The sequence below is a fragment of the Salvia hispanica genome, chromosome 3 (assembly GCF_023119035.1).
Source record: "Salvia hispanica cultivar TCC Black 2014 chromosome 3, UniMelb_Shisp_WGS_1.0, whole genome shotgun sequence".
Classification (NCBI taxonomy): Eukaryota; Viridiplantae; Streptophyta; class Magnoliopsida; order Lamiales; family Lamiaceae; genus Salvia; species Salvia hispanica.
In genome coordinates, this window is record NC_062967.1 from 8,726,552 (window position 1) to 8,738,477 (window position 11,926).

Genomic DNA, 11,926 nt, shown 5'->3' on the forward strand with positions numbered 1-11,926 from the left:
ATGCCAAAGAATAATTAACCATGGATGGAGCTGGTTGGTAGAGTGACACCAAAATTAATTAATGACCAGTGAATTTAAATTTTAAAAAAAGATTAAAAAGTGAAAATAAAATTAGCTAAGATGCTTGAGGCCTCTGTTTGATTATAAGTCATTATATTTTGTAATAATAATTATATTAATAACAGAAAAAAACAGATATTATTACATGAACATAGCTTCACAAATCCAAACAGTGGTTTACAACCTTTGTACAGTTTTCATGTAAATTTGCATCCTCAGCAGTTCTCTAAGCTCTGTCGTACGAGCTGTGTGGTCGCCTTCGTGTTTCATCATCTCTTGATGGATTGGTCGGATGAACAAATGGCAACGGATGATGATACAATCACGGCAGTTGTACCTTCTGGTCAGTGTGCGTGCATGCTTGAGCAGAAACACGAACGAATTGGTTGAATTCGCGAGCTGGGAAGATATAACGTAATGCATCAAGATGCAGCAGTGGCTCCTGTTTGGGACATGCTGAACTTTGGTGGGTTGGTCTTGGCAACATCGACTGTTATCATCCAGCCGTTGATGATCTGAGACGAGGAAACACGAATAGCATCAAACAATCTTGTTTGAGTTGAGAATGATTCTTGCAAGATATAAAAAATGGGCTTACCTTTCCATTCATTTCTCTGAGTGCAGTGCTCGCAGCCTCTTCCGTAGTGTATTCGACAAAGGCATAGCCTTTCGACCTCTTGGAGATCTTGTCCATTATGATTCTAACTGATGGCAGCGAAAAAAAGAAAGCTTAGAAATAAAGGTCATTCATTTCATAAATCGCGCTCTAAATGTTTGACCATTCGTTACCTTGAACGAGCTGACCAAAACCTTCAAACGCTGCACGTAATGTTTTCTCAGACGTGTAGAAGGACAGACCTAAGGACAGAACACAACACGAGTATTTTCAGCTGAAATTACACGTATAGATTTACAAAACAGAAATTTACGGGTATATGAGTTGAAGTATACCAGTCACGAAGAGCTTCTTTGTACGAATATTGTTTGCCAGTGTCGAAGCTGAAGAATTTTCAGAGGCTCCAGTATTCTTACCTGCGAATGCATACGGTTTTTTCCTTCACTAATATTTTACAAGTAATTCTGCGGCCTAGTTTTGGTGGACAAAGAGGAAAGCAAGAACGAAACGAGAAAAAGAAAAATACGAAGATTCCATAGGATGGGTCAAACGGTTTTATGATGAAAAACCTGCATAATCTTTATCATCTGAACCAAAGTTTTTGTCTGGCTGGATTGATAGAACACCAGGCACATCTGCACCGATGATTATATCTGTCACCAAATTTATCATATCAAAAATGTCGATCGTATGTATAAAGATGCAGTATACAAACCAGCTAACTCTCGAGCGCACTCATCATCTAGTTCACAGCAGAAACCGAAACTGGATTGCCAGGAAATGTGGTAAATACACATCTGAGCATCACTCTCACTGAATTAAAAACACAATATCACATTATGAAACATCTCATAAGAGACATAAAGCAGCAAGTAAGACTACTCACTTCCTCAAAACCCTCATCAAGACTTGAACGTAATAATCAACCACTTGCGCCTTTCTGATGGCTCCGATTGCTGGTCTCTCCATCCGAACAAGCCACTGCTTAGTAGTCCCAGCAGGAAACAGCAATGTGCTTCCAAGCAAAGGCGTTGAATCAGTACTCAGTTCAATACTCGGATAGCTGTAGTCTTTCTGCGTGGAATCAACATCGGGGTCTGGCTTAACAGATAACACTCCAGGCACACCTGATGTCAAAATTCATCACTTAAAAATCACTATTGCCACAACTTCCATTCTCACTGAGAAAACCACATATATATACAATACGATAACGCATCAACAACGCGAAAAGGGGAGACGTACTTGCTAGCTCATTAGCTCTTTGTTCATCAATGTCACAGCAAAAGCCAAAATGGGTATCACAGGAAGCATCATATATACACCTCTGAGCATCCTTCTCACTGAGAAAAACAACACCACCAAGATTAAACCAATTTCTACCACACACATACACACAAAGAGATAAGAACATGATGTTCCAATCATCAACAACAAAAGAACCACAAACATAAACATCAAAAACATTGTTCAAGAAATTGAAAAAAGGTCAAGTCTTGCCAAGATATGATAAAAACCCACCTGTCCAAAACGCTTCTAACTTCCAAGAAAAGTTACAAACAAGTAATCACCAACAACAAAAGAGCCACAAACATGAAATAAAAAACATCAAGAAATTGAAAAAGGCAAAATCTTGCGAAGATGTAACAAAAGCCCACCTCTCCAAAACGCTTCTAACTTTGCTGACATAGTAATCGATAATTTGGGACCTAGCGATGAGCTCAGGCGGCGGGGCTTCGACCACCACCATCCAATGCTGATTATCGCGGCGAGTGCTGAATTTTCCAGAATGGGTCGTTGAAGAAGAGGTGGTTGAAGCAATTTGTGCTCTTATAATTGTCGAAGTAAAAAATGGAAAAGTAGAATTTGGAGAGGTGAGGTCTCGAGAAGTTGTTCTGGCGGGGAAGGAGATGTTGCAGTGTGGGATTGTGGAAGGTTTAGCAAAGATTGGTGGAAACGCCGCTAAAGAAGAGAGCTGTGCTTCCATGTCTCACTACAACACACCTTCAATCGGTGAAGGGATAGCAGAATTTTGTGCAGTTTTTCAGTTTACACTCAAATTTTTTTTTTTTTTAAATGTCGATTTCTCAAAATTAAATTATTTTAATCCTTTTTCATTTGTACTGATATTAAAAGCCAAATTCTTTTTTCTTTCATTCTTCAGAAATATCCCCATTGTAAGTTCTAATAAATATATTAAAAATTGATTTTGGTTTTAGATTTTTAATTAATTTATTATTGTCAAAATATTGTAAACTATCAGTAGTTAAATAGTTTCAATAAAACTGAACTAATCTTAATTAAACTAATTGTGAACAACTTCTAACCCATCAAAAGGACCTATTTTTATGTATAGTATCAGCTTAATGGATGAAAATAAATAAAGAAATTTTACACAACAAAAATAAAATAAGATATTAATCGAATTTCATAGATATAATCAAATTTCATAAGATACAACATTTAATTTGGCTCTAAGAACAGCTTATTTTAGTGGAACTACTTCATACAAACTACTCTCTCTCTCTCCCATCAACCTATACACCATGCCAACTTACCATCTTCTCCCTCAAAATTTTCACTTGAATACCATCATTTCCATTCTAGAGGAAAGAGAGAGATCCAACCAAAGAGTAGATTTCCCTACTCAAGACCACCAGTAGTTGATGATTATGACAGAAGTGGTGTTTCCACATCTTCCGTTTGCTGCTCCTCCGCGTTCTTCTTTGGCGCGTCTAGGTTAAGCGTCCACGCGAAGCACAACGCCACCACCTGAGCAAGCGAGCCACAATAAGGCAAACACGCTCCAAACCGTAGCAGTGCATACATGTATGTATCAAGCTAGCTTACCGTGCTCAGTGTGGCGATTATGATGCTGAAACCTCTACAGTTGAAAGGTGCGTCGCTTGATAGAAACCACGCTGTACAAAAGAAAAGATCGAAAAAAGAGATAATCAGATGCACTCCACGGCATTCCTTTTTGTCACAGGCAAGATGGATGATATAATCGAGTGGCAGACTCACTGGTTAGAGGACTCATTGCAAGTGGTGAAAGAAAGCTTGCAATGGATTGCACGCCACCTACGAAGCCTTGCGCTTTACCCTGATTCAAGAAAACGAGAGATGCAAGTGAGAACACAGCCGAGAGATCCATCATTAAATTTCAGAAGTGAACTGACTTGATCTGCTGAAGTTGATCCCTTGGATATCACTGCATACGTCTGCCATTTTTGAAAACATTGAGCAAGTTAGACGATATCATGATGGAGAAAATCTACATTTATTTTTTTGGCAACGACGAGGAAAGAAAAGAACTTACAGCGGGTTTGACAAGGACATAGATGATTCCAAAACAAGTACTCACATAAGGCACCTGTGTTGGCATGGTTAGCAATCAAGAAAAACACGATAAAAACTTAACGATGTGGTTGCTGGAAAAAAATTAAATCTAAATTTTCAGTCGGAATAGTTCTTGCGTGTGTCTATACGAGTTACATACCCATGGTGCCCAGGCCAATCCATAAAGCAATCCCTGCGTAAACAAATTTTTGTGAAACCCTCTTTTTTGGAGAAAAGTAGATGTTTTCAGATTTCTTTTACATATTATAGTAACTCACATATGCAGTATACGCGAGCAAGGCTGCACAAAGAATCACTCTCTCGCCGACCAAAGGATTAAGTAGCGGAAGCACCAATATCTTCAAACAAGCAATTGAAGGAGCAAGAATTAGGATGAGAAGACATTTGTCACAGCAACAATTCATATGGATGGAGGTTCATGACAGTGGTTAAATACGAAAATAAGCATAAGATCAAGTAGTACCTGAGAAAAGATTGAGCCAACTTCCACAATGATCGAAACTTCTGATAATTGATTTTTGTCGAAACCAAAAACTGCTTTCATATAGTACTGCAGGATAATAAAGCATAATTAATGGTTGTATGTCATTTTCCCATTTTTTGACAGATGTGATGGAAAAGGAAAAATTGAATATGAAAAGTGGATGTGTAGAAGTTTTCATTAACTTCTGATACAGTTGTCAGAGACGTACCATTATGACACTGCTGATACCAGACGATCCCAGCTCATAGAAGAAGGAGACGAAAGAAATGCGCTTAAGCGTTGGGCTAAGGAAATCAAAAGGCTATAAGTACTATAAGATTATAGGAATTGGTGCTATTTATGCTTGCACAGAATTAGATCAGAAAATATGTATTCATAAACAAAATGAATGTGAAACATCTAATATTTACCTGCTAAAAACAATATAAGCAGCATTCTTCATCAAGTAATATCGATTTGTAACAATACTAACTGCCTTGTTTAAGCAAGAAATATCATGGTCTGATTTTCGAGTTGATTTCACTGTTTCGTTCAGAAACAGCCACATGTAAACTGGGACGAAGGTCAACAGAACTATCGACACCTAAAATTGAAAGTAACGTCACATAACTATGTGGGTAAAAGACTGATACATGAAATGGAGAAAAGGTCACATCTTAAGTTTACCTGGAAAATATATTCTTCCGGAAGAAAACGTGCTAGCAAGTTTCCTATGACAAGTGATACAGAGAAAAGGCCAGTCATCCAACTGAAAACAGCAGCCCTCTTGCCCTCATCGATTATATCGGCCTGAGATATTGTTAAAGAGTGAGTAAACATAGTTCTTGTATTGGCAGATAGTATTGTATAGTATCAGCAATGAACTTACAACATATGCGACTGCAATGCAGAAAATGGTCCCCTTGCTTATTATCATAGCAATAGTACGAATAGCATAATAAGCATAGACTGTTCCTCTAGCTTGATTGATTGCAAGTAAAGCTGCAAATTGATGATATGTGTGGTTAACAAATGGAGTACATTAAAGCAACAACAAAGAATAGTGAATATAATAAGGCTTCGAGGCAACATACAAAAAGGGACAATATTTGTTGATACTGTGAGAAGTAGGAAAGGTTTACGTCCATACTCATCAGACAGCTGACCCATGAGGGGTATAACTATCATCTTGAATATTCCGGTAATCTACAAGCACAAACCACAAGCTGAATTTAGAGAAGTATAATATCAATGCAGCGTGCAGTGATGCAAAAAGTATTATAGAAATACTAAGCAGCGGTATTAATTGCATTGGTAATTATTCCTTCAGTCTTGCTACAATAGCCAAAAAATTAGAATTTACTGGTCAGGTTATACATAAGAGATATTCCTTCCCGTTCATTTGTTTTTCAACTATGATTGGTTATTTAATTCTTTTTCAGGTTCCCTAGGTGAAGATTTGTAGTAACAATATCAATAAAGAGAAAATGAACTTTTATTGCCTTAACCACACTACTACTCCGGCCTTGGTCCCTATTGGTAACCAGCAATAAAAATCTCCACTGCAGCATGCCTTTTCAGTCGTTGTTCTTGACCTTATAATTTCTATCCAATATTTCTGCACCAGGATAATATCTAAATAGAGACAGCAGATCTAATAAATAAAAGGCTAATATCTCCTCTCTAGCACTCAAATGAAAGTCAATGAGAAATCCAATCAGAAAACAACGAGTATACATAGAAGAGCATGGAACCTAGAATAATGGTCTTAATTGTGACATGATATTTGAAAGCCGGGCCATATCACTACTGCTAGTTGAACTGATTAGTAGCATCTCTTCACTTATCTGGCTAATATACAAAGAAATATATCCCCAATCCCCTATCAGCATTATCTTTGTCATTAAGAGGCAGACCTTGTATTCGAATTAGCTTTTTTATTCTAATATGGCATCCGTAGTAAAACTCAGCAAGAAAATGGCATGTATGCCATTGATCCATAGCTTGACGAATTGGACACTGACAGAATTCCCTTTCATTGACGACAGCCATATTCTCCTCTCTGAACTATACTGATGCCCACAAGAGCACCTTCAGTGGTCTATCACCACTATCAAAATTAGCTTTTGTCAAAACGATCACAACAGATTGTAATGGTTATACACATCCGGTGACATATGTGTATCAGTTTCAGTAGTTAATTTAAAAGAAATACCCACAAGAGATACCAATTATGGCCACTAAATTCTGTAATATATAAGTAAACTAAACAATGCATAAAAAGGGTTTTTTCTGTAACTAGAAAAGTAAAAACCATATAAATGTCACTTTCTGCATAAGATTAAAATCAATGGATGAGCTTATTAAAAACAATCAATCAACATCAGGCATTGAAAAGTGGGATAGTTTTATAATTTAATATGGACCTTTACTACTAAAGTATATACTCAAGTGGGAGCAGAAAATATCTTCACTTATCAAATGGCACAAGCAACCCAAAGATATCTCAAATCCAATCAACCTCTAAAAACACCACAGAAATTTACCAAAATCCAAGAACACATAACAAGAAAATCAACAAACTCTAGGCATGCCCAGATGAGTCAAATGGATAGGTATATCAGAACTAAAACACTTCATACAAAATTCAGTGTAAATTGTCCAAAATTCACACAACTTTAACCTTCCAACCAAAAGAATGGGGTGTGTGTGTGTGTGTGTGTGTGTGTTAAGGAAGAAAGACTGACAGTTTGCTGGATGCCATTGATATAAATGGCCTCAGAACAATTCTCCTCTCCTGGACAAAGGGCGTTAGTTGTGAGATCAACCAGCACAGAAACAGTCATCTCATCAGCAATCCAATGCACCATCAGTGGCAACAACAGGTGCACCAGTGGCCTCAGCTGCCTCAGCCCCTCCAACCATGGCGCCATCTTCACCAAGATCCCAACTTTCCTCACTCCCCTCTCTCTCTATAGAGTTCTTGATGATCAATAATCAATACCACTCCCTCTCTCTATATATCTATCTAAATTCTAGTAACTTATACTATTTCTATTAAAGGATGGAAAAAAACACGAGGGTAGTTGGGAAAACTAATTTCAGCGATGGAGATGTGATTGGACCGTGCAAGAACGGGTTTTTATTTTAAAACGCTTAGGATTAAAGAAATCGACGGGCGTTCGTGGCGGAGGTGTACCTCGTGCTGAATTGGTTGTACTAGGCGGCTGCGTTGGGATAGGGTGGGGCACGGTGAATTCGCGTGGCGCCATGGATGGGGCGTGTGGCCAGCGAATGGATAGCACGCTCCCGTTGCTTTCAACTTCATCGAATCTGGACCCGCACCATTTCATATTCATTATTTCTTCCAGATTTTATTTGGGATCAAGACTAAAACTTTATGCTCTCGGCCGTCGCATGTTGCTGCTGCTGCTGCATTGAATCTTCGTGAATTTGGTGAATTTACAAGAAATTAGAGTAGTGAATGCAGGTGGAGGGAAAGGGAACGGTTGGTGCCACGTGGTGGATGGATTGAGGCTTCAAAATTGAGGAATAGTTTTGGCATTGAATAATTTTAAAATTTGAATATTAGTATTATTTCTAGAGAAAATAAATAATTCAGATTAATATCCATCCACAAAAATGTTGTTAATTAGTCTCGGTTTATTTTGTTACAAATTTTCTTCTAAATAAGATGTAACACTTGTTTATTAATGGAGTAATACTTTAGCCACTTGTTTGTTTCTAAAATTATCCATCCAATAAAATTCATATTTCATTTTTAAAACAAATGATGAGTATGCATATAGAACTCAATTTATTTATATTTCGTCCGTCCAAACTAAGTTTAATCGTAGGATGTCTCGACTAAGTTGAATCATTTTTCTTTTTTTATAAAAAATAAGATATATAATTACTCTTACTTATTTCATCACTTACTTTACTCCCTTTTATCTTTTCTTCTTTATTCATCTCATACTTTTTAATACAATTTCAATTTCCATGTCCAGACATTTTAAAATATTAATTGTAATAGAGATAAAAGCACTCCTATTAAAAAACTGAGATTTATATTTTATTAACTTTTTAACTCATCATTATTTTAAAATTTTTAATCGCAGTGTTAAAAAATTGACCTTCTAGTTGTAAATAGAAAGAGTATTTTATACAATACTAATAATTATTTTATAATAATTCGACCAATCAATTAAAAATTCCAAACACTTGCCCATGTGAGTTGGGGTAGTTAAGAATATCTTTTGCATAATTAATTATGAAACAAAAGGTAGTAATTGGTTAAAGTTGTATAGGCAAAATTAATGGCCGCATGTGACGTGGGTTTTTGGCAAACTTAAATTGAGTAGAAAAAGACTGAATATATAATTTCACAATATAGTATGCCAATTTTACCCCTCCCTGCACTCAAAAATTTATTCAGATGACTATATACAATTTCAACTATTTTCAAGATTAATTTTGCAGGTTGGTTTCTGATGATAAAAAATATACAGTGTAACATATCATGAGATCAAGCACCAAAAATATTTAAGCAGAACCGAGCAAGTTCACTGTTCCTCAGCATCGATGCTTTAACGCGCTACTAGAAAGCTAAACGACCAAATGATCGCAACAAGTTAGCTACCGAAGAGCTACAAAGAACAAACGGAATGAGAAATGCTGGAGAGATAGCCAAACTAGTAGTAGTGAGTTTTTATTCCTCTTTTATGTGTATGTGTGGGGACTGTGCTGATAGAGTGTAAATTACTCGTGTGGCGCTCCAGTTAGCGTTGCATCTTCTTCTTCATCAAATTCCTGTTCCACACCTTTGACCTCAGGGACGTAATGCATTAGCATGTTCTCAATCCCAGATTTCAGAGTGACAGATGAGCTAGGGCATCCGCTGCAGGCTCCTTGCATTCGCAGCTTAACTACTCCGGTGTCCAGATCAAACCCTACATACTCAATGTCACCACCGTCGTCTTGCACTGCTGGCCGGATTCGAGTTTCTAAGAGCTCTTTGATCATGGCAACAGTTTCTGAATCATCTTCCTTGATGGCTGTGTCCATGGAGGCAGCAACAGCTGAATCTAATATCAACGGCTGTCCAGAAGAATAGAAATCCATGATTGCTGCAAAGACTTGAGGTTTGAGCAAATCCCATGAGATTTCATCTGACTTTGTTACGGTCACAAAATCTGATCCAAAGAAGACCCTGGTCACTCCTGCACAGTCAAGTATAAGTTATGAACTTATGATCGATTCCAATGAATCATTAACCTAAAAATTATACTCCATATCTGAAGATGAGATGCCCGAAACTCTAATATAGAAAATGACATGATGGTAGCTCGGATACATGATATCACAGACAACACACAAGATATTCTCATGATATTTAGAAGAGCCAAGCTTAATATATATCATGCACATGCTCTTACAACCATGAACCAACACAGAATTAAATATTTTCATTATAAGGTTCTTCAAACCACCTAATTTCTAGTGACTGCAATTTCAGTCTCATCTTAAACTTTTTCTAGACAATTCTCCAATGCAAAATCAACTGCAAGGTTTCTGTTTTTGATCCCATAACTAAGAGGGTGCTTGCTGTATCTCCCACTGGAAACAATTTACATAATGCTCATGGAACTTACATAACTATACCAAATAAGAGCAATCTCCTTGAGTAGTCCCCATATGGAAAATCCAACACGAGAGTCAATCGCTTAATGCACTTATAGGAATGTTCTTAATAATTCATTCATTGTCCTTCTATGCCAAAACGGAATAATCATAAGCCAAACTGAAATGATATGGCAGAATCTGACTACAAGGCACAAGCAAAATGCAGAAACTGTGCCTTATATATGCGATTTGTATAACTCCAAGTTAGAAATAAATTTTAGCTTGTCCTATTCTCTAGATTCGACTACAAGCCTAGTCATTGGACGACACAGCACATATCAAAATCTTCAGTGTATCATGTGTTTGCAACTAATAAATTCTAATAAACACATAACTAACAGAAACTTGTGTACGTAAACCCTTTTTTCGAGAGTAGGAAGATAATGCCTACCATCAATTCCATAAAGACTCTTTGCCAGTGGCGAACTCATAGCAGAGCGTGCATTAGGAAAGTCGGCACTCCCTGTCTCCATAACTTGCTTCCCGGGATAGAACATCAGCGAGGCAGGATTAGGAGTTGACTGTGTCTGGATAAACATGCTCCTCCTCTGCTCTGTCATATCCCAAGTTTAGAACTGTTAGCTAAAACATTACCCTGCATAAATCTATTTCTACATCAAGTAGTATTCATATGAAAAACCAACCACTTGTGCTCTCAAACAGTAGAAGGCCAACAAATAGTGCATACAAACCAATCTCAATATTCACACAAATTCAATTAAAGGAACAACAAATTTACCAAAACCAACTGTTATCAGCGCTAACAAACACAAATATCTATTCAAACCCTCAAACAATAGGGATTTTCGGAAGCCTTATTTTCACTAATTAATAAACATGAAATTAACCTAATCCGCCTACCAATTTATCAAAATCCTGCCTTCAGACACATAAAGATAAGTATTTAACAGGTGAACAGACCTTGGAACTGATTCCGCTGGGAGGAGCGTAATGAAGACTTCAGCACGTTCAAATCCGACAAATAAATCGAAGGAGACGAGGCAGACGAGAAGATGTTCCGGCGGAATGCGCCGGCCCCACAAGCCCCATTTCGAGGATTTAAGGGTTTCGATAGTATTCCGCCATTGCCACTGCTGAGAAGAATTGCTCGATTTATCAGTCTTCCCCAAATTTTCATTGTTGATCAAACGATTTCTGCTCCCTCTCTCCTCAGAATTTCCGAGTTGTGTCGGCGGAGGATGAGTTGATTAATTGAACAATAGTAACAGAAGATGATAATTGCCCACACCTGTATTCTCCCCAAGGCAATGCAGTCAACCAATCAAGATAATTCCTGGTTACATTAAATTCACTAGAGCTAGCTTCTAATAATTGTAACTTTGTCAGTTCTTCTTCTATGACTTGCAAATCAATACAATTTCGAATTGACATTTTATACATATTATGTTTACGTATATTGATAATTACATTGACATTAAACTACTTCATAAAAATCTAAAAATTGAAGAATTTTTTTCAAAAAATTGACATCGAAACCTATTCAAGTTAGATCTCGTTAGATTTCTTATAAAATTATCTTTAATTTGATATACGTTGTGCGCAAAAATAATTTAAATTGTGATAATTATATATATTTAAAGTTAATTAGTCTCCGAATATCAATATAGTGTTATAACTAATTTGTTGTTAATCGACTTTAATATCCTTATTAATATTTTTTTTTTATAATATATTGATATTCGGAGTTGAATGATTATAGCCTTTGATTTGAAGATCTAATG

The 11,926-nt window shown here is 36.8% G+C and overlaps 3 protein-coding genes across 6 annotated transcripts; all 3 read right to left on the reverse strand.

Moving 5' to 3' along the window:
- Positions 1–175: 175 nt before the first annotated feature.
- On the reverse strand, positions 176–2,734 carry LOC125214523 (organelle RRM domain-containing protein 1, chloroplastic-like). Of its 4 annotated transcripts, none has more exons than XM_048115585.1 (9): positions 2,335–2,734; positions 1,922–2,019; positions 1,563–1,803; positions 1,392–1,441; positions 1,246–1,311; positions 1,012–1,092; positions 850–918; positions 659–765; positions 176–575 (listed from the first exon to the last, which is right to left on the reverse strand). In XM_048115585.1, exons 1-9 carry the CDS (start codon positions 2,661–2,663, stop codon positions 483–485), a joined length of 1,134 nt encoding a protein of 377 aa, XP_047971542.1. In that variant the 5' UTR covers positions 2,664–2,734; the 3' UTR covers positions 176–482. The 4 variants fall into 4 exon arrangements, with proteins under 4 accessions (XP_047971542.1, XP_047971541.1, XP_047971539.1 ...); XM_048115584.1 differs by having other exon boundaries at positions 1,246–1,329; XM_048115582.1 differs by having other exon boundaries at positions 1,246–1,329; positions 1,392–1,489.
- Positions 2,735–3,081: 347 nt separating this feature from the next.
- Positions 3,082–7,629, reverse strand: LOC125214521 (hippocampus abundant transcript-like protein 1). Its single transcript, XM_048115580.1, has 14 exons — positions 7,247–7,629; positions 5,594–5,705; positions 5,389–5,501; positions 5,187–5,309; positions 4,931–5,103; positions 4,729–4,804; positions 4,500–4,586; positions 4,294–4,374; positions 4,176–4,208; positions 3,996–4,049; positions 3,856–3,897; positions 3,701–3,779; positions 3,527–3,597; positions 3,082–3,448 (listed from the first exon to the last, which is right to left on the reverse strand). The coding sequence occupies exons 1-14, from the start codon at positions 7,430–7,432 to the stop codon at positions 3,347–3,349; spliced, it is 1,332 nt and encodes a 443-aa protein (XP_047971537.1). The 5' UTR covers positions 7,433–7,629; the 3' UTR covers positions 3,082–3,346.
- Positions 7,630–9,022: 1,393 nt separating this feature from the next.
- Positions 9,023–11,388, reverse strand: LOC125214527 (nifU-like protein 4, mitochondrial). Its single transcript, XM_048115593.1, has 3 exons — positions 11,106–11,388; positions 10,576–10,737; positions 9,023–9,721 (listed from the first exon to the last, which is right to left on the reverse strand). Exons 1-3 carry the CDS (start codon positions 11,320–11,322, stop codon positions 9,261–9,263), a joined length of 840 nt encoding a protein of 279 aa, XP_047971550.1. The 5' UTR covers positions 11,323–11,388; the 3' UTR covers positions 9,023–9,260.
- Between the last annotated feature and the right edge of the window lie 538 nt (positions 11,389–11,926).

Excerpts from the sequence above, each read along its gene's own strand:
- LOC125214523 (XM_048115582.1), bottom strand. The coding sequence starts at position 2,663 with ATGGAAGCACAGCTCTCTTCTTTAGCGGCGTTTCCACCAATCTTTGCT. Across the intron at positions 1,804-1,921 it reads AAGAGCTAATGAGCTAGCAA|GTGTGCCTGGAGTGTTATCT; the intron begins GTACGTCTCCCC and ends TTTTGACATCAG. Across the intron at positions 1,330-1,391 it reads GTGCGCTCGAGAGTTAGCTG|ATATAATCATCGGTGCAGAT; the intron begins GTTTGTATACTG and ends ATTTGGTGACAG.
- LOC125214521 (XM_048115580.1), bottom strand. The coding sequence starts at position 7,432 with ATGGCGCCATGGTTGGAGGGGCTGAGGCAGCTGAGGCCACTGGTGCAC. Across the intron at positions 4,375-4,499 it reads TTGGCTCAATCTTTTCTCAG|ATATTGGTGCTTCCGCTACT; the intron begins GTACTACTTGAT and ends GCTTGTTTGAAG. Across the intron at positions 3,449-3,526 it reads TAATCGCCACACTGAGCACG|GTGGTGGCGTTGTGCTTCGC; the intron begins GTAAGCTAGCTT and ends TCGCTTGCTCAG.
- LOC125214527 (XM_048115593.1), bottom strand. The coding sequence starts at position 11,322 with ATGAAAATTTGGGGAAGACTGATAAATCGAGCAATTCTTCTCAGCAGT. Across the intron at positions 10,738-11,105 it reads CCAGCGGAATCAGTTCCAAG|AGCAGAGGAGGAGCATGTTT; the intron begins GTCTGTTCACCT and ends GGGATATGACAG. Across the intron at positions 9,722-10,575 it reads GAGTCTTTATGGAATTGATG|GAGTGACCAGGGTCTTCTTT; the intron begins GTAGGCATTATC and ends TTGACTGTGCAG.